Here is a 20,962-nt window from a genome sequence, read left to right as displayed (position 1 = left end):
AAGGAAAGTTGTACATACAACTTATACAGATGTACATTCTGTTGTGGACTAAAATATCATGTAGATTGTTCATAAATACAAAATTACTTCTATAAAAAAACATAATGTGTATAAGAAGAAAATATAAACAAATTCATTAGAATATGTTATTCTTTACTTTTTTTAAATCCCCAAAACAACAACTGGAAGTGTTTAACGTCCTTGGCTGGCTATACAGCCATCTCACGGTTGGTTGTTTTCCCCAAAAGAGAATGTAAAATTGAGATTGGAAATGGGGAATATGCCAAAGAGACGACAAACCCGACCAAAGAACAGATAACAGCTGTGAATGGTTTCATTTATAAAAAAAAAAGGTCAATGAAGTGAAATGCACCAAAATGATAAAGGAATGTATGTATCTAGTTTAATTGTATTATGCTTCCTGTTCACCCTGTTGTATGAGCAATGAAATTCATTTATCAACTTACAGTAAGAATAATGAAAAGGACAAACATCAACAAATCTTAAATTACTGAATAAAACAGAAAACTAAGTTTTCAGGTATTGAAGTTCTTAAAAAAGCAAACTAATCTACATTTAAACAAATATATATGGTCTGTAGCCAGCTATTCCACTTATATACATTTATTTTATTGTATGAACTTAACTAGCTGTCCTTTTGGGTAATTTATTTGTTTTCTCAGCAAGATTTATACAGAATAATGACCAATATCTATATTATTAACTTTTACTTTTTGCAACCTTTTTTCAATTTCCATTTACAAATATAAAATAAATCACATCCATTTCAATGGTGGCATACATTTTTTAAAACTAAAATACCATTGTAAGCTGTAGATGACAAATAACAATATATCTAAAATACAACAAATTTATCATATCAAAAATAAGGAGAATGCCACTTATATACACAATAATCCATTTACTCTCATGTGTCTCATCTGTCAGCCATTACTGCAGCAATCATAACATTAATGAGTATGAATGACAAATGTATACTGTAAATTCAGAAATTAATGCAAGGTTTTTATTATTGCGAGAAATGCGACTGAGTTGTAAACGCAATAATTTAAACTCGCATTTTTGAAATATTTTATATGATTTTAACAGAATTTTTCTCAAAATCGTAAAAATTAAAATCGCATTTAAGTCTAAAATGACAAAATTGCAATAATAAATGCATGCAATAATTTCTGAATTTACAGTACTAAAGATGCTTATTTGTTTAGAAATGCAGGTTCTATATCATTTTTTTAAGCTATATAATTAATGTCTAATGTTCAGAGATAATGTTTTAGATGGTGTGGCTACAGCACCAACTTCAACACCTTTCAAAGCAAAAAAAATCATTCAAGAAAACTTTTTGTCTATAAATAGGGTTTATAAACATTTACATTTATTTATAAAACAAATTATTAAATTTTCTCTTAAACCAAAAATAATGACTTACTGTAGTGTCATAAATGCTTATACTAGTTCTTATAATAAATTATATGTTAGACCAGTATTGGAAAAGAAGCAGGATAGCATTAGTTTCTAGATAAAGTATTTTTCATTGTTTTTGGTTTTCAACTTGAAATTCTCCTTTTCTCAGAAGTGATTTCTTTACATTTTGACAAAATAATTGTTAACAAATTTCATACATTTTCCCATAATTTTCTATTACCAATGTCTCATTAAACGAGACACACATATTTTCACTCTAGATGCATAGTTAGTAGTCCTATACTGCTGAGGTCATTGATCTTACAACTCTTCTTTTTGCTTTTTTAGGACAATTTCTACTTTGTCCAGCATGTGCTCAAATTTGCCATCTACACTGCTAACTGAAAACGAGAAAAACTTTTAAAAATATAATTGAGGTAATGCTTATCATTTACATCTATAGTTTTTTTCTAAGGTTTGGCACACTATAATGGTAGATGGAAACATATTGTTTCATTATCAAAGTTGATGCAACTTGCAAAAGTAAATTGAAACATTGTCTTATTCTTTCAGCAACATGTGGAGCAGGATCTGCTTACCATTCCAGAACACCCAAATTTTTGATGGGGTCTATGTTGCTTAGTCTTTAGTTATCTAAGTTGTGTCTTATGTTCTATTATTTGTCTGTTTGTATTTTTTTAGCCATGGCATTGTCAGTTTATTTTATATCTATGAGTTTGAATCTACACCTGATAACTTATCTACCACTTTTGCATTAACCCCATCACATTGAAGGTGTGCTTGTCCCAAGACAAGGAGAACATAATTCAGGGTTATTGGTTGCTGTCTTATACTTTTTTCTTATTTATTGTTTAGTGTAAACTAAGCTATCCATTTTTTTTTAATTGTTACACATTTTGTTATGCTGGAACCTTTTATAGCTTACTATACAGTACAAGTGTTGCTCATTGTTGAAGACCATTGTGTGACCCATAGATGGCTGCATCCACTTCCCTAATGGTCAGTTGTCTCATTGACATTCATACCACATCTCCTTGTTTTTATACTAATCACAAGGAACTATGAATGAAGGTCAGTCATTGCTTAGCTAATTATAACAATTGTTAATCTTTTAATACTGTGAATTCGTTTATTTTCATAGAATACCAAACTTTGTAAATGTTCAACGAATTACCTATAGGAATGAGTACAGACTTTGCCAAAACCAAGAAATTAAATATCCTCAAGCCAAGATAATTCATTGTAATTGGCAGGGCCGTAACTAGCCTCTTTTAAAAGTGAGGCAAAAATTTTCGGCGAGGGGTCCGGGGGCCGCTCAAGGCCCCCAGAAGCTCTGAAAAAAATGACGCAAAATCGTGCATTCTGAGCGTTTCCTCGACTCTTTCTTACTCTGAAATGCAATTAATTTTTAACTACCGTATTCGGCCGTGTATAGTACGCATTTATGTATAGTCCGCACCCCCTTTACATCCCCTTAAAATCGAGAAAAAAAGTTTTGTAAAAAAAAAAAAAAAAAAAATTATTGTAAAAGTCTAGTTCACTGTAAAAAACCATTAAAAGAGAGTTATTCTCCATGTATTTTATAAAAAAAATTATTATGTTTTATTTATTTCATAAAAAAATGAAATGGTAGAACTTTTCATCAGGTAGTTAATATTTAATAATTTTATATAAGTAGTTATTAATCAAGAGATTCATTTTAAAATCAACATTTGTCTAAGTATGTCCAAGCTGTTTTATGGTATTAATGATTCTTTTATTGTTGAAGAACCTCCAGTGACTATCAAAATGAAGAACAAGAATAAAAACCCTGACCATTGATTATTTGAATTTTTTCTATGTATTGACTTTGTGTGCGATTAAATCCCGTGCACGTGTACTCCATATTCCTTTATTTTCTATTAAAGGGTATGAACACGACTTAATGCAAGTTTAACCCTTCAATGTAACAGGTCATATGGCAATACATTGTTGATTTTTCAAATGATTTGATACCGGGAGATTGGTAGTCTCGCTTTAATTTAACCCATGCTAGTTATCTAGTTTTATCTACAAAAAAAAGAGCCAGTTCTTTAATATTTAGTTCAATTCTCCATGATGAAACGACCAATTTTTCTGTGTCCAGTAGCATCTTTTCTTCTTAAAATATTTCTCACACAATGTCTGGACATCGGTGGACATGCAACATTGCCAAACCACCCTACCGTTCACCCGTGATCGTAGATCTTAATTCAAATATTCTCACAATTTAATGTATTTTTTTTTCATTAGACAAAAGGTCCTTCAGTATAAGAAACCTCAAGTTTAGAACAAATTACTAGATTTACAAACGAACATCAACACTTAGACTATAGTCAAAAAGTAAGACAATAAATGAACAAAAGACAAATCCGGGTACAGATAAGACACATAACTAAAAACAATATAAAACAATAAAAAGCTGATATATAATATAACAGAAATAATTTGAATATTATGGAACAAAAGAAAAAAGAGATCAAACATTTATCTAAATTATTTAGCAGTAATCAAAATTTTAAAACTATTTAATCTTATATAATCTTTTCATTGATCATGTTGTTTTATTGCCTGGGATTATAATATTTAACACCTGTCAAAACTTGACATCATTATTTAATTGCTACACACCCATACTTAATCCTTAATTACCTCTCTTGATTACCTATGCAGGATGTCACACCTTTACTTTTAATAATCAATTTTGAAAAGAAAAGTTAAAAAAAGAATAAAAGAATAAGAATTAAATGAAGTAAATACAATAAACGTCTCCAATATACATTGTTGATACCAGAGACATATATACACTCATATATGTCTCTGTTGATACAGAAAAACGAAATTTAAAATTTTTTTTTTTTTTTTTTTAATTTTTTTTATAAATTTCGAAAACCGTCTATAGTTGTGTATAGTCCGCACGGTATTTTTTCGACAATATTCTGGTCTCAAAGCAAAATATATAGATTCATTGTAATTTAAGACTTTTAGGTTTAAGGAACAACATCAAAAGACCGATATAGTAGGATAAAGTAGTAATCGAAATTCTCATAATCATTATTACCGGATCTGTCTGTTCTTATCTTGTATTGTGTTAAGACTTTGGTGATTTGTTTTGTATGTCTGAGTTTAAATATAGTGACAGTGCAGTATTATACTTTTAAGTACCGCTTAAGCAGTCGACACTAGGGACCATCTTGACCTTGTTTTATGGTATTAATGATTCTTTTATTGTTGAAGAACCTCCAGTGACTATCAAAATGAAGAACAAGAATAAAAACCCTGACCATTGATTATTTGAATTTTTTCTATGTATTGACTTTGTGTGCGATTAAATCCCGTGCACGTGTACTCCATATTCCTTTATTTTCTATTAAAGGGTATGAACACGACTTAATGCAAGTTTAACCCTTCAATGTAACAGGTCATATGGCAATACATTGTTGATTTTTCAAATGATTTGATACCGGGAGATTGGTAGTCTCGCTTTAATTTAACCCATGCTAGTTATCTAGTTTTATCTACAAAAAAAAGAGCCAGTTCTTTAATATTTAGTTCAATTCTCCATGATGAAACGACCAATTTTTCTGTGTCCAGTAGCATCTTTTCTTCTTAAAATATTTCTCACACAATGTCTGGACATCGGTGGACATGCAACATTGCCAAACCACCCTACCGTTCACCCGTGATCGTAGATCTTAATTCAAATATTCTCACAATTTAATGTATTTTTTTTTCATTAGACAAAAGGTCCTTCAGTATAAGAAACCTCAAGTTTAGAACAAATTACTAGATTTACAAACGAACATCAACACTTAGACTATAGTCAAAAAGTAAGACAATAAATGAACAAAAGACAAATCCGGGTACAGATAAGACACATAACTAAAAACAATAGACCATCAACACTGAAAACTAAAAGTTAATTAGAAACATAGATTACGAAAAACATGCAAGGGCGACATTAGAGAAGAGAGAACTTGCTTATTACAAGACACTCGTCTTGAGACAATTTGATATGAAGACAAGATTTTATTTCAAATTTGTTTTTTGAAATTTCAAACATGAGGCATTTGCCTCATTTGCCTCCATGTAGTTACGGCCCTGATTGGTACCCATGAAAGTAAATGAATCTATAGTAGTTAGAAATATAAAGTACCCTCTTAATACTTTCATGGTCTACTAAGCAACCTAAATGTCACTGTCCATCGAACATATAAAAATAGATTTGATGCAAGTTTAAAAGCTAGATTAAACGAGAAAGTACACAATTAAGATTCAATAAATTATATCTTTATTACCACAGTCTATATAAACTATAAGTATATTAACATGAGCCATTACCTGTGTTCCCAGGTATATCTATATAAACTATAGGTATATTAACATGAGCCATTACCTGTGTACCCAGGTATATTAACATGAGATATTACCTGTGTTCCCAGGTATGTCTATATAAACTATAGGTATATTAACATGAGCCATTACCTGTGTTCCCAGGTATATCTATATAAACTATAGGTATATTAACATGAGCCATTACCTGTGTTCCCAGGTATATCTATATAAACTATAGGTATATTAACATGAGCCATTACCTGTGTTCCCAGGTATATCTATATAAACTATAGGTATATTAACATGAGCCATTACCTGTGTTCCCAGGTATATCTATATAAACTATAGGTATATTAACCTGAGCCATTACCTGTGTTCCCAGGTATATCTATATAAACTATAGGTATATTAACATGAGCCATTACCTGTGTTCCCAGGTATGTCTATATAAACTATAGGTATATTAACATGAGCCATTACCTGTGTTCCCAGGTATATCTATATAAACTATAGGTATATTAACATGAGCCATTACCTGTGTTCCCAGGTATATCTATATAAACTATAGGTATATTAACATGAGCCATTACCTGTGTTCCCAGGTATATCTATATAAACTATAGGTATATTAAATGAGCCATTACCTGTGTTCCCAGGTATATCTATATAAACTATAGGTATATTAAATGAGCCATTAAATGAGCCATTACCTGTGTTCTCAGGTATATCTACTTTGTATTCTTCGACTTTTAAGGGTTTTCCTTGAGATCCCTGAAATAACAAGAAAATTTTTAAAAGATATTATGAAATTTTAATACATCAATATAAATATGAAATGCAAGTGTTTCTTTCATCCTATCCTTAGTTTACTAGGTAAATAAGACACGAGGTCTAGAGACACTTGTTTCCCTTTACTACAATTCTAGTTATCTCTAGATCTGAGCAATGCACAAACTGTTTAATAGTGTTGTTGGGTTGCTATCTCATTAATTTATACCCTGCCCAGGTACTACTATATCTATGAATCAGAGAAATTTGAAATGATAAGTACTCCAAAGGAGATAACTGCAACACACATTAGGAAAAGATAAATAATTACTTTCCCCATAAGTGACAATGATAGCTATAGGAAGATGTGGTGTGAGTGCCAATGAGACAACTCTCCATTCAATTAACAATTTAAAAAGTAAACCATTATAGGTTAAAGTAGGGCCTTCAACATGGAACCTTGGCTCACACCGAACAACAAGCTATAAAGGGCCCCAAAATTACTAGTGTAAAACCATTCAAACGGGAAAACCAACAGTCTAATCTATAAACAAAACGAGAAACACGTATTTATTACATAAACAAACGACAACTACTGTACATCAGATTCCTGACTTAGGACAGGTGCAAACATTTGCAGTGGGATGATACGTTTTAATGATAGCCTTTTTTCCAGATAGAGACTTTTGAAAGTTGATTTTTTAACGAAACCTTGCAAGAATTAAATTAATTATTTGGACAGTATTTTTTGGTCCCAAAAATATAGATTCATGTGGCTTTCTAAGGTAATTTGTACTTCTCTCCTATGCATAACAATTTTGCACTTGAAAACATTTGTCTGATCGCAACTTTGAAAAGACATCTCATTTCCATTTGGGTTAAAGAAAATAATTTATTTTAACTTTGATATAGTGCAGAGTGCACAAAGTCTCTAAAAAATAACGGGTGCACAGGATTAGCCATACTCTTTAATTCTGAATATCATGTTTTTTTTCATAAGATGGCTGCGACAATTAAAGAACCTTAGTGAGCACGCTCACATACATTGTCATTGGAGAAATTAAATAAGTGTAAGAAAAAAAAATTGTTTAAGAAAAATTAATTTCCTGCCAATATGCACATCTAAATAGTATGTCCTTATTATCTACAAAATTTCATGAAATTTTGTTGTGTGGTTTCAGAGGAGTTGAGATGACAAACTGTTGCAGAAGTACATTGAAGCAAATAAGTTCAAAGGGGCGTAACTCCTAGAAAAAAAATTTAATCACTATTTCCCGTCGATATGCACAACTACATAGTATGTCCTTATTATCTGAAAAGGTTTCGTGAAATTCTGTTGTGTGGTTTGAGAGAAGATGCGATGACAAGAAACAGGACTGACGGATGGACGGACGGGTCAAAAACATTATACCCTCCGCAACTCGTTGCATGGGGTATAATAAAATCTAATGGTTTATTGTAACCATAAGCGTGTACTCAGATTATTTCATTTATCAAAAATTTTATAATGCTCATTTTATGGTAAAGGAGTCATAAAGAAATTTTGAAATTACAGCTACATGTAATTAAGTTAGCTGTCTTCAGGACTTATTTCAGGTAGCTTGTTGACTTGTAAACTAATACTATATGAGAGATGGTAGATAATATAAAAAATCTATTAACACATTCCATGCAAAACATTTTTGTCCCTTGTGACTTTTTGAAGAAGACAAAAAAATAAGTACTTAAATATTAATATTAATTGATCAGTAAATATATTTAAATTAAAATCTACATGCTGGAAGTAGGATTAACCCACCAGCAAATAAAAAGACAAGTTGTTGACACCAAAGAAGTGTTGGTGATGAATTAAGAATATCATTACATAACATAGGATTAATTATACACAAAGATAATATAGTCATACCAGTACAGTTCCTTCAACTGCTTTTCCTCCTTTGCCAGTCATAATGAAATTTTCAAAATATAAATATGACATTCCACTTTCTCTTTCTACAGAGCAGGCAAACTGTGTCTTTGTTTCATCTACAGATAACTTCATCAGCCATTGCTACAACAGGTAAATAGAACATTGTATTTCACATTTACTATACATACAATGTAAAATAAAGTTGGGGCCCTTTATGGCTTGTTGTTCGGTGTGAGCCAAGGCTCCGTGTTGAAGGCCGTACTTTAACCTATAATGGTTTACTTTTTAAATTGTTATTTGGATGGAGAGTTGTCTCATTGGCACTCACACCACATCTTCCTATATCTATTGGGTTAGTTTGTAATAAAGCAAGAATTCAAAATCGAACGGAAGCTTACTTTTATCAACATTATCAGTAGCATAAAGTTTCTGATGCATCAATCTAAGCCATGTTAGCTTACTTGAGTTTGTTTAAAACATGTAAAACAAGTGTAACTGCGAGCTACTGCTCACTGATGATACCCCCGCCGCAAGTGGATAATATTAATAGTGTAAAAATATGCAAGTGTTCGGTAAACAGGAAGTTGTTGAGTGATGAATCTGAAAACGCATCACACGGTATAGCTGACTTATATAAATCCTGAAATGTATTGTTGTTCCTGAGAAAAATGTGAAGAAAATTTTCAACTTGGCTATCATGTGTAAAATCAAACAAGTGTTCAGTAAACACGAAGTTGTCAAGTGATCAATCTGAAAACACATCACAGGGTATAGCTGACTTAGATAAACCCTGAAACCAAATTTCAGAAATCCTTGTATTGTAGTTCCTGAGAAAAATGTGACGAAAAATTTTAAACTTGGCTATCATGTGTAAAATCATCCAATATGCAAGTGTTCATTATCATGTGTAAAATCATCCAATATGCAAGTGTTTGCTTAACAGGAAGTTGTAGAGTGATGAATCTGAAAACGCATCACACGGTAAAGCTGACTTATATAAATCCTGAAACCAAATTTCAGAAATCCTTGTATTGTAGTTCCTGAGAAAAATGTGACGAAAATTTTCTACTTGGCTATCATGTGTAAAATCATACAAGTGTTCAGTAAACAGGATGTTGTCAAGTGATCAATCTGAAAACACATCACACGGTATAGCTGACTTAGATAAACCCTGAAACCAAATTTCAGAAATCCTTGTATTGTAGTTCCTGAGAAAAATGTGACGAAAAATTTTAAACTTGGCTATCATGTGTAAAATCATCCAATATGCAAGTGTTCGGTATCATGTGTAAAATCATCTAATATGCAAGTGTTCGGTAAACAGGAAGTTGTAGAGTGATGAATCTGAAAACGCATCACACGGTAAAGCTGACTTATATAAATCCTGAAACCAAATTTCAGAAATCCTTGTAATGTAGTTCCTGAGAAAAATGTGACGAAAATTTCAACTTGGCTATCATGTGTAAAATCATACAAGTGTTCAGTAAACAGGAAGTTGTCAAGTGATCAATCTGGAAATGCATCACACGGTATAGCTGACTTAGATAAACCCTGAAACCCAATTTCAGAAATCCTTGTATTGTAGTTCCTGAGAAAAATGTGACGAAAAATTTTAAACTTGGCTATCATGTGTAAAATCATCCAATATGCAAGTTTTCGGTAAACAGGAAGTTGTAGAGTGATGAATCTGAAAACACATCACATGGTATAGCTGACTTATATAAATCCTGAAACCAAATTTCAGAAATCCTTGTATTGTAGTTCCTGAGAAAAATGTGACGAAAATTTTCAACTTGGCTATCATGTGTAAAATCATACAAGTGTTCGGTAAACAGGAAGTTGTCAAGTGATCAATCTGAAAACGCATCACGCTGTATAGCTGACTTAGATAAACCCTGAAACCCAATTTCAGAAATCCTTGTATTGTAGTTCCTGAGAAAAATGCAACGAAAAATATTCATGGGACGGACGGACTGACGGAAGGACAGAGGTAAAACAGTATACCCCCCCCCTTTTTAAAGCCGGGGTATAAAAAGACTTTCAATCTAAATGACCTAAAGCACCTTTTAAAACAAAAAGGAAAAATGTTGGTCCACTTTATTGTAACCTTGGTGGATAGTTCTCTCATTTCAAAACAATCAATTGCTGGGCTGGTGCACATTTTTGTTTGGGGGGCCAGCTGAGGCCCACCTCTGGGTGCTGGATTTTCCCTTAGACTCATTGGTGGCAAGTCAAGTGATTGCAAACAGGTATATAGAAACAGAGACATATATACTTTGATTAAAAGAACAAAACGATGTGTTTTCTCGTTTCAATATTTTACATTTGTGATGTCTAGGTGTTTTATAGCTGACTACATGGTATGGGATTTGCTCATTTTTGAAGGCTGTACAGTATATATAAATTATTGGCTTTAAAATTGTCTAGGGAACATTTAAGAACTGCAATAAATCCGTTGTAAGACAAAGACAATGTTTTTCACATTTTGAGATTATCTGCAAATGTAAAAGTCTCCTACTGGTCATAACAATATCTGAAGATAATTATGCATCACTATTTTCTTTTTAAGCAATGTTCAGTGTTCCTTGATAATTTGCAAACAACAAGCACCAGAAATGGGTGCAGAACTTTTCTTTTTAGGTTCAAGAGAGTCATATTTCCTTATTCATGAGGAACTTAAAATTGATCTGTATTTCCCACACTCGTAGGAAAACTTAAGCAAAACTCGTTCACTATTGTTGCTCTACTTTCTGATCTGTATTTATAATAAAAAGAACAAGACTATATTTTAAAATCAAGTGACTATCTCAATCAATGACATAAATAATCTCATAAAGATACATTTTTTTCTGTCTTTGTATTTCTATTTTAAAGTCAGGTGGTCATCGAGGCAAAAAAATACAAAATCAAAAGCTTTTGTGTCAAACAAAATTGCATTCAAATTTCTCAAGGACTGATTCACTAGAAAAACTAACACAAATCAAAAGTGTTTGTGTGAAAGAAAATTGCATCAACATTTTTTAATGACTGATTCACTAGAACAACTGCTACTTTATGAAAACCTTTGTTTCTTGAAATTAGAATTATGATAGTAAAGACATTAATGACAGAATTTAATAAATAATGTATATACCATTAAACCAGATGCTCCGCAGGGCGTAGCTTAATACGACCGCAGAGGTTGAACCCTGAACGGTTGGGGCAAGTATGGACACAACATTCAAGCTGGATTCCGCTCTGAATTTGGATTGTGATTAAATAGTTGACACAGCATAGGTTTCTGACACAGAATGAATGTATCCAAATGAACTTAAAATTTTTGTTTTCTCTTAGAGCAATTCACTATGCTGTTGAATATTAATCCTCTCAAAAAAATGTTTGAAGAAATTTTCTTTTTATTTATGAAATTTCAAATGTGAAAAATTGAACCCAATTTTTTAATCACATCCCCCTTTCCCTTATTCCAAAACTAATTTCAATTAAAATATTCTAATGGAGTTTGCAACAATTACTACTCATGTAAATACATCATAAAATATTAAGATGTAAAAAAAACTGCTTGTTATCACTGAATGGTAAAGATTATTTAAATTTATCAGTTGGTAGTAAAAAGTGAATATACATTGTATATTGTATATAACAAAGATTTAAGTTGATTCTGGACAAAGAAAGATAACTCCAATTAAAAAAATTCTTGCAGATATTTCTTGCTTACTATACTGGACAAAGAAAGATAACTCTTAATTAAAAAAAAATTTGCTATTTCACAATATTGTGAAATTAGATATTTCTTGCCATTGCACAATACTGTGCAATTGAAAAGACTTGCTATTGCACAATACTTAATATAATAATTTTAGATCCTGATTTGGACCAACTTGAAAACTGGGCCCATAATCAAAAATCTAAGTACATGTTTAGATTCAGCATATCAAAGAGGCCCAAGAATTTAATTTTTGTTAAAATCAAACTTAGTTTAATTTTGGACCCTTTGCACTTTAATTTAGACCAATTTTAAAACTGGACCAAAAATTAAGAATGTACATACACAGTTAGATTTGGCATATCAAAGAACCCCAATTATTCAATTTTTGATGAAATCAAACAATGTTTAATTTTGGACCTCGATTTGGGCCAACTTGAAAACTGGGCCAACAATCAAAAATCTAAGTACATTTTTAGATTCAGCATATCAAAGAACCCCAAGGTTTCAATTTTTGTTAAAATCAAACTAAGTTTAATTTTGGACCCTTTGGACCTTAATGTAGACCAATTTGAAAACGGGACCAAAAATTAAGAATCTACATACACAGTTAGATTCGGCATATTAATGAACCCCAATTATTCAATTTTGATGAAATCAAACAAAGTTTAATTTTGGACCCTTTGGGCCCCTTTTTCCTTAACTGTTGGGACCAAAACTCCCAAAATCAATACCAACCTTCCTTTTATAGTCATAAACCTTGTGTTTAAATTTCATAGATTTCTATTTACCTATACTAACACTATGGTGCGAAAACCAAGAAAAATGCTTATTTGGGTCCCTTTTTGGCCCCTAATTCCTAAACTGTTGGGACCAAAACTCCCAAAATCAATACCAACCTTCCTTTTGTGGTCATAAACATTGTGTTTAAATTTCATTGATTTCTATTTACTTTAACTAAAGTTATTCTGCGAAAACCAAGAATAATGCTTATTTGGGCCCTTTTTTGGCCCCTAATTCCTAAACTGTTGAAACCAAAACTCCCAAAATCAATCCCAACCTTTCTTTTGTGGTCATAAACCTTGTGTCAAAATTTAATAGATTTCTATTAACTTAAACTAAAGTTATAGTGCGAAAACCAAGAAAATGCTTATTTGGGCCCTTTTTGGCCCCTAATTCCTAAAATGTTGGGACCAAAACTCCCAAAATCAATACCAGCCTTCCTTTTATGGTCATAAACCTTGTGTTAAAATTTCATAGATTTCTATTCACTTTTACTAAAGTTAGAGTGCGAAAACTAAAAGTATTCGGACGACGACGACGACGACTACGACGCCAACGTGATAGCAATATACGACGAAAAATTTTTCAAAATTTGCGGTCGTATAAAAAGTAGAATTCATATAAACAAGAAAATGTTATTATTGTTTGACCAACATAAAATTCTATAATTATCCCTGTAACCATGGTAACTTACTTCATCTGTTCCTCCCTCAGCTTGATAGGTAAAAGAACAGGTAAATCCTTCCTACAAAAAAACAAAATGTCATAAGTTCTAAAAATTCAATCTTTTTGATCACAATAGTTTCATTTGAAAAAATAAATAAACCAGTATACATCTTATCTTCTAATTTTTAAACATTTGGCAGACACATTTATGTTTCTGCAGTCGAATCTTAATATAAAGACTCTGAATATACAGCAATCTTAACGAAGATTTAACAGGGAGTTACATGCAGTGATATGGATCTTCAGTAACTAAGAATATTAGCGTTATGATTATGATAATGACTGATATATTTAAATACAAAGCACCAATAATGTGCTAAACATTTCATTGCTCACTTCAATGAAACATTTCATTGCTCACTTCAATGAAACATTTCATTGCTCACTTCAATGAAATTCTATCTACATTTTTTTGTCTTGCTCTAAATCATTTACACAATAATGTTAATTTTGCCATTTCTTTTTTCCTGGAACATTAGGAACCCAAAGGCATTAAATTTAATTTGATGAGGCTGAAATACTAGAATTTTGTATCAGAGTGATTTTATGTTTTTTAACTGTTTATGCAGTTTGATTATAATGTTTGTTTTTGTAATACACTTTTTCACCAACTAGATTCCACTTTTAAAAGAGCGCTCCACTCTTCTTTTCAAACTCGCCCCACTTCCAACCAGGTGCTCCACAAGGCACAGCTTTATACAACTGCAGAGGTCAAACCCTAAACAGTTGGGGCAAGTATGGACAGAACATTCAAGCTTGATACATCTCTGAATTTGGATTGTGATCAAATTTTTGACATAATTTGGGTTTCTTACACAAAATAAATGTCAAGATCTTATAAATCTATTAATTAACGGTTTCTTCTTTAAACTTTTCAAAAATTTTAAATTTGAAAAATTTGGAAAAAAATAATTTATTTCTACTACATGTACCACCCCCCCTTTTTTTGGGCAATTAGTCTAAAACCTGACATTCCTTTATACATAATTTACCAGTAGAGTAAGGGAGGTAAGTTTGAGCATGCCTAACATTGTATGTTAAATGTTGTTGAATTACCTCCCTTACACTGCTTTTAAATTGTCTCAATTGTCCATTGACCAGAAAAAAACTAGTGTTCACCCTTTTGACCCTAATTCCTAAACTATTGGGACCATAACCCCCAACATCAATACAAACTCTCCATTCATGGTATTGAAACTTGTGGTATAATTTAAGAGAGATTCATACACTTAAACACATGAACACAAGTTATTGTTTGAAAATTACAAATTTTAAAATGCTTATTTTTGGGCCCTTTTTAGCCCCTTATTCCAAAACTATTAGGACCATAACCCCCAAAATCAATCCCAACCTTCCTTTAGTAGTATTTAACCTTCTGGTAAAACTTTATAAAGATCCATTCACTAAAACTAAAGTCATTGTCTGGAAACTAAATGCATCTGTTAAATTTACTTAGAAGTGCCAACTCGCTCCGCTTACATGACTTATGAAAATAGGGAAATCCTGATAAATATATGATAAATATCTGCCAAATCGCTCCACTTTTGGAAACTTATCTATTGTACACCATATTTGTGTATCTACAAATGATCTATGTTTTTGTTTCTAGTGTTGAAATTTCATCTACATCATTTGTACATGTAGTACTTCATTTTGTATAATCATGCCAGTGTTTGTCATATATGACTTATTGTGCAAACCTATCATCTGAGAATAAAATTATGTAAACAGCCATGATTCTTGACTTTTAAAACAGTGATTTTAAATATAACCAGAAAACACAAACTTCATAAACAGTTACTATAGTAAATAATATAACATGGTACATCACAGAAATGCTGCTGCTTACTTCTGTCTGCTTTCTTTCAATCAAAACAAAAGAGTCAAAAAAAATATTTCTACAGCTTTCATAAATATTCATTTAATTCATAAGTAGGGTGCGTTGATAAAAGATATAGGAAGATGTGGTGTGAGTGCCAATGAGACAACTCTCCATCCAAATTACAATTTAAAAAGTAAACCATTATAGGTTAAAGTACGGCCTTCAACACGGAGCCTTGCCTCACACCGAACAACAAGCTATAAAGGGCCCCAAAATTACTAGTGTAAAACCATTCAAACGGGAAAACCGACGGTCTAATCTATATAAACAAAACGAGAAACGAGAAACACGTATATATTACATAAACAAACGACAACTACTGTACATCAGATTCCTGACTTAGGACAGGTGCAAACATTTGCAGCGGGATTAAACGTTTTAATGGATCCAAACCTTCTCCCTTTTTCCTGAAACAATACATGTAGCATAACATCACAACAAAGAAAAAGCCTTAATTCAGTACAGTTTAATTCTTTTATTTATTAGTGGGGCCAGTTAGTAGACTTTTAATCAATGGAATAAAACTCTTATTCACAAAAGGAGGGAGATGGCATCCTTTTTCTTAAGTGCAGGGACAGTCTATACTAACTAAGCGAGACAAGTTGTGTTAATTTTTACCTTAGGATCAGGTCACTATAGGCATTTTTGATAAATTTAAACCAGTATAAGGAACAGTGCTATCACACTGGTTTCTGAACCTTTATTGTTGCTGAAATTGTATCATGCATCTTCCCAGGAAACACATGACGTCCTTGCGACGTTATGTATTGGTTGCTGTAAGGTCGTGACTGACGTTACGTAAGTACGACGTTGTTGCAACGTTGTGAGAAAGTTATTTTACGTCACGTCAGTTACGACGTAGAACCGACGTCAGGACAACGTTATTATTGTTTTTAATAACGTTTATATTACGTTATTGCAATGTCATATTGCGACGCATCTGTCACGTATCTGTGACGTTATAGCAACGTCGTCATATTTTTAGTCAATAAAGTATTAAGTTGATTTTTTAGCTATTAAAAAGAGGAACTATGTTTTTGTCATCAATAATACATCGTGATAATAAAAAAATAAAAAATAAATAATTGCAATATGTACTGTACATCGATCAAATAAATCACGTAATTAAAACATTGTTGCAATGTAATTTATCGACGTCCCTAAAATTTACAATAGCAAGATTTCTTTTTTGTATTATGCACTAAATTTAATTTTCATTTGTCTTGATGATTGATAGAACTAATGAACGATATTTGATATGAGGCAGGCATTACCTGTGAAAGGGGACAAAGTCTTTTGATACAAACATTTTAAAAAAAGATACGGAAATACCGTAACGATTCCGATTTTGGTTCGTTGTTAGGGCTTTTAGTTGTGACGCTATTTTTAAAGTGATGACGTCATATTCAAAGTCAACGCCATTCATCAAGCCACCACTTAGATTCAATGTAAGTACATTTATCTGTATTCTTTATAACTGTTGTTTTTTCTTTTTACTTTTTATAGAGTTTCAATTATAAAGGAACAGTATTGATGTTCCTGTAAAATTTTGACGTCATAACACAAAATATCTGACACCACAATGGAAAAGTGATTGTTAAAAGTTGTTGCAAGCAGCCGGCACGTGGCAGCCGGTAAATGTCAAAATACAGGATTTGGTGTTTAGAGCATGAAAATTACGTCCATTTACTTGTAATTATAACACTTTGTAATACTAAAAATAAAGATTGTGATAATGGTGGTCTAAATGTAAACCATATGATCCAATAACATGTATGGCCAGGTCGTACTGGACCATACGCGTTTACTCATACGGTCCGACCGCACGCGTATGGTCGGACCTAGTTCAAAAAATATATCGATTAAAAGTCAGCTTCGTATAAATAATTATTTCGGCGCTGGCAATACTGTGAATTTGTCAGTTATTTTACCGTTTTTTGTGAAGTTTAAAAAGATATATCAGTCATTGGATTGGGCCGATTGGATTATGTCAGAATAATTAATAATAAAAAATAAGGAGCTGTGTACTTTTAAATTTGATAAATAATAAATCATTATGTCATCATACAAAATCAATTATACTACAGTCATGGTGATCATATGGGACAAAAGTGAGTTCCCACTAAAAAAATGTCCTATCATTTCAACTAAAATCGGTATTTTTCAAAAAAATATTACCAAGTCACTGTATGAGCTTTTTTTTAAAAATAGATACCAAAAGATGTAAAAATGTCTGAAGTTTTATTGTTTATTTAGACATAATTTTCTTGAGTTTCGTTTTCATCATTTGATGAGTTAAACAAAAATGCCATTTTTTACGATTTTGAATTGGTTAGAATAATAGCAAACTTTTCAAGATAAGTTTTTCTTTGTTTCCATCTCGTCAGAAAATTAAAATGAACATGAATAATATTATAACCAAATAAACAATAAAGCTTTAGACATTTCCGCATCTTTTGGTATCTATATTATGAAAATCGCTCATACAGTTACTTCGAAATATTTTATTGAAAAATATCGGTTTTAGTTGAAATGATAGGACTTTTTTTTACTCATACTGGGAACTGACTTTTGTCCAATGACTAGCTTCAAAATCATAAATATCTAATGAAAATTCCGAATTTGGCTTTGAAAACAGGGAACCACCATTTAACTTTTATAAAAGGGGAGGGGGGTTGATATTTTTCTTTATTTTTTTTCTTCTGATTTCCAAAACAAAATATTCTGTTCGAGTACAGGACAAAAAATATTCTGATTCCCGATTCCTTCAATACCTTAATTATAGTGTTAGATTTGAACAAAATAATTTGAGTGATATCGTTGAAAAATGAAAGAAAATTGTTTGCACGAAAAAAATCTGATTCAAGCAAACACCATGACCCTCCTTGAAGTTAAATTGATGCTCCCTGACAGTCTAAGGTTTATTTTTAAATTATATTAAATATGACACGATGCAAATTTTATTAATGTCAATTTTTGTAGAGTCTTACATGAAGAATTGGTTGGGGAAACCCTAAAACATGCACCCCAAAACCAGGCGGAACACGCTATAAGCATGATTAAGGTAAGAATACCCTTATTGCCCCAGTATAGTACAACCTATCATGGATTATTTCCAAAAAATAGTATTGTTTGTATTCGTCTATGTTGGTTGTCTTTTTTAATTCAGTACAAAATTGTTATTATAGTTATTTATTTGTAACTAGCATTGTGAAGATCAAGATACTCTTTATTTGCGACACTAAAGTGTAACATTAAATTTAACTGAATATATAATTATGTGTACTAATAAGTTTTTATATTGTCATTGCAGGAACCAATTGCTAAGAGGGTAATTCCAGCAGATCCGGAAATACCACTATCAGGGACACAGGAGAACATTTAAAATAAACAAAGTTAACGATAATCAAATCTTCACTTTTTGATATACAGGCATTATTAACTTTTCATAAACTTTTTTTTATATAAAACTTTCATGGCCTGGGTTGGTATGTAGTTACCCAAATATTATATCCAGCAGCCGGTTGTACAAATGTTTCATTAGTCATTAAGTCTTCATTAAACCCTTGTGATGCATTACGTTAATGAAGACTTAATGACACATTAGGCTAATGACACTTTCGTGAACATGCTAAATGAGAAATGTATACTACGATGAAATAAATTAAATACTAGTATAAAAAAGAAGATGTGGTATGATTGTCAATGAGACTCTCCACAAGAGACCATTCACAGAAATTAACTATAGAGGTCAATATACGGCCTTCAACAATGGGCGAATTACATATCGTATAGGCAGCAATTAAAGATGGGTTAGAAGAGACGGGGGAACACCCCCTTATAGAGTAACATATATGATAAATGCATATTATTTTTACAAGCACTAACTGTCAAGAACTGCATACGAATAGGCAGTGACTCAGCTATGGATGGACCCAGGATTTATTTCTGTTATATCACAATTACTGAAACAGTAACTCGATTAAAGCTACAAAAAAAAGATGATGCAGAATATACGAATTCCTTCAGAGAATAGCACAACATGTATCATCTAGAGGTCACTTCATGGTCCCAAACACCGTTGATACTATGTATGTATATACTAGTATATGATCATTTTTCAGCCAATTATATAGAATATAAATTACTTCGACATAATGAGATATTAACGTTGTTGTAATGTCAGGAATAACGTTTTAAAAACGTAATTTTACGTCACCACAACGTTGATGTATGACGTTGTGACAACATCGACATAACGTGATATAAACGTTGTTGTAATGTCAGGAATAACGTTGTAGTAACGTAATTTTACGTCACCACAACGTTGATGTACGACGTTGTGACAACGTCAAGAAAACCATACACTTTTACGTAAATACAACGTAATAACCTGACGTCAATGCGACGAAAACATAACGTTGTCACGACGTAATTATGACGTAACATTGTTAGCTGGGTTGTTGCATAGTGTCTCAAATTGGTGGAGAAAGAAACATGATATAAAGATTGCAATGAGTAAGCTTAGTATGCTGATGAAAACAATGATAAGGTCAAAATCTAGAATGTGAGATCCACATTCTAGTCAGTGTGAAAGGTTAATGTGTTATTAAATTTATCTTTGGGAATTGACTGAATTAGTTGAATACCAAATCTTTTTCTTCTGTTATCCTTTTTCCTAAGGGCCTGACATCAATTGTTTCTGCTCTCACTTCATCTGGGTCAATGTTACTAGAGGCACTGTAGCCAAATAAGTAAACAATACAAAAGAGGTATTGGAGATTCGGTTGCATTACTTTCAGCTTTACTTTCCAACACACGAAAATTTGCCAGATGGACGTGGACCAATGAACGTTGAAAATATAAGGTCAATAGCTAGAACGACGTTTCGGAAGCTCCTTTGGACTTTTCAACTCCAATTAAAGTTAAACTCCGAAAGATCAAAGTCCAAACAGACAGAAGATACCACACAATCTTGAAAATGGCAGCTCCCATGAGATATGATGGGAAAGTGGCTTTAATTACCGGCGCAGGAAATGGTAAAGTTATTTATTTATGGTTGATTTAATGATATCTTTTACAATAATGAATGCAAAAATTGTTTCCTCATAGATTTGACAAGATTTAGGGTGATAACCCTTGAAGTTTAGGTTTGGTCCATCATCCAAATGAATATAATTTTTTTGGGGATATATACATTTAATTAAACCCAATAAGATCACAGGCAATTTAGGTTCAAAAGAGCTCTTCATGGTTAGTTGGGTCGTACATGTATTGGATAGGGGACAGATTTTTTAGAAAGAGGTGGAAATAGGAATCCGGGTCCGTTCGCCCTGATTCACGTTCGCCATACTACATGTTTGTCCTGATACCTGTTCGCCCAGGGTCCATT

General features: G+C 32.0%; 2 protein-coding genes and 1 long non-coding RNA gene across 3 annotated transcripts in view; 2 read left to right on the top strand and 1 right to left on the bottom strand.

Annotated features, from left to right (window-relative positions):
• Window positions 1-173: 173 nt before the first annotated feature.
• On the bottom strand, window positions 174-20,447 carry LOC134714818 (myeloid-derived growth factor-like). Its single transcript, XM_063576406.1, has 5 exons — window positions 20,220-20,447; window positions 13,657-13,707; window positions 8,474-8,617; window positions 6,510-6,570; window positions 174-1,826 (listed from the first exon to the last, which is right to left on the bottom strand). The coding sequence occupies exons 1-5, from the start codon at window positions 20,361-20,363 to the stop codon at window positions 1,747-1,749; spliced, it is 480 nt and encodes a 159-aa protein (XP_063432476.1). The 5' UTR covers window positions 20,364-20,447; the 3' UTR covers window positions 174-1,746.
• Window positions 16,898-19,020, top strand: LOC134713786 (uncharacterized). Its single transcript, XR_010106384.1, has 3 exons — window positions 16,898-17,018; window positions 18,553-18,634; window positions 18,884-19,020. It is a non-coding gene; the product is annotated as an uncharacterized LOC134713786 (long non-coding RNA).
• Window positions 20,448-20,481: 34 nt separating the features above from the next.
• LOC134714817 (peroxisomal multifunctional enzyme type 2-like) overlaps window positions 20,482-20,962 on the top strand; it is a 31,062-nt gene continuing 30,581 nt past the window's right edge. Inside the window, exon 1 of the mRNA XM_063576404.1 lies at window positions 20,482-20,609. Coding sequence (XP_063432474.1) covers window positions 20,552-20,609 — 58 coding nt within the window. The 5' untranslated portion in view covers window positions 20,482-20,551. The remainder of the gene's footprint in view (window positions 20,610-20,962) is intronic.

Source organism: Mytilus trossulus, chromosome 4 (assembly GCF_036588685.1).
Source record: "Mytilus trossulus isolate FHL-02 chromosome 4, PNRI_Mtr1.1.1.hap1, whole genome shotgun sequence".
NCBI lineage: Eukaryota > Metazoa > Mollusca > Bivalvia > Mytilida > Mytilidae > Mytilus > Mytilus trossulus.
The sequence above is the reverse complement of the archived record's forward strand: the minus strand, read 5'-3'. Positions and strand labels throughout refer to the sequence as shown.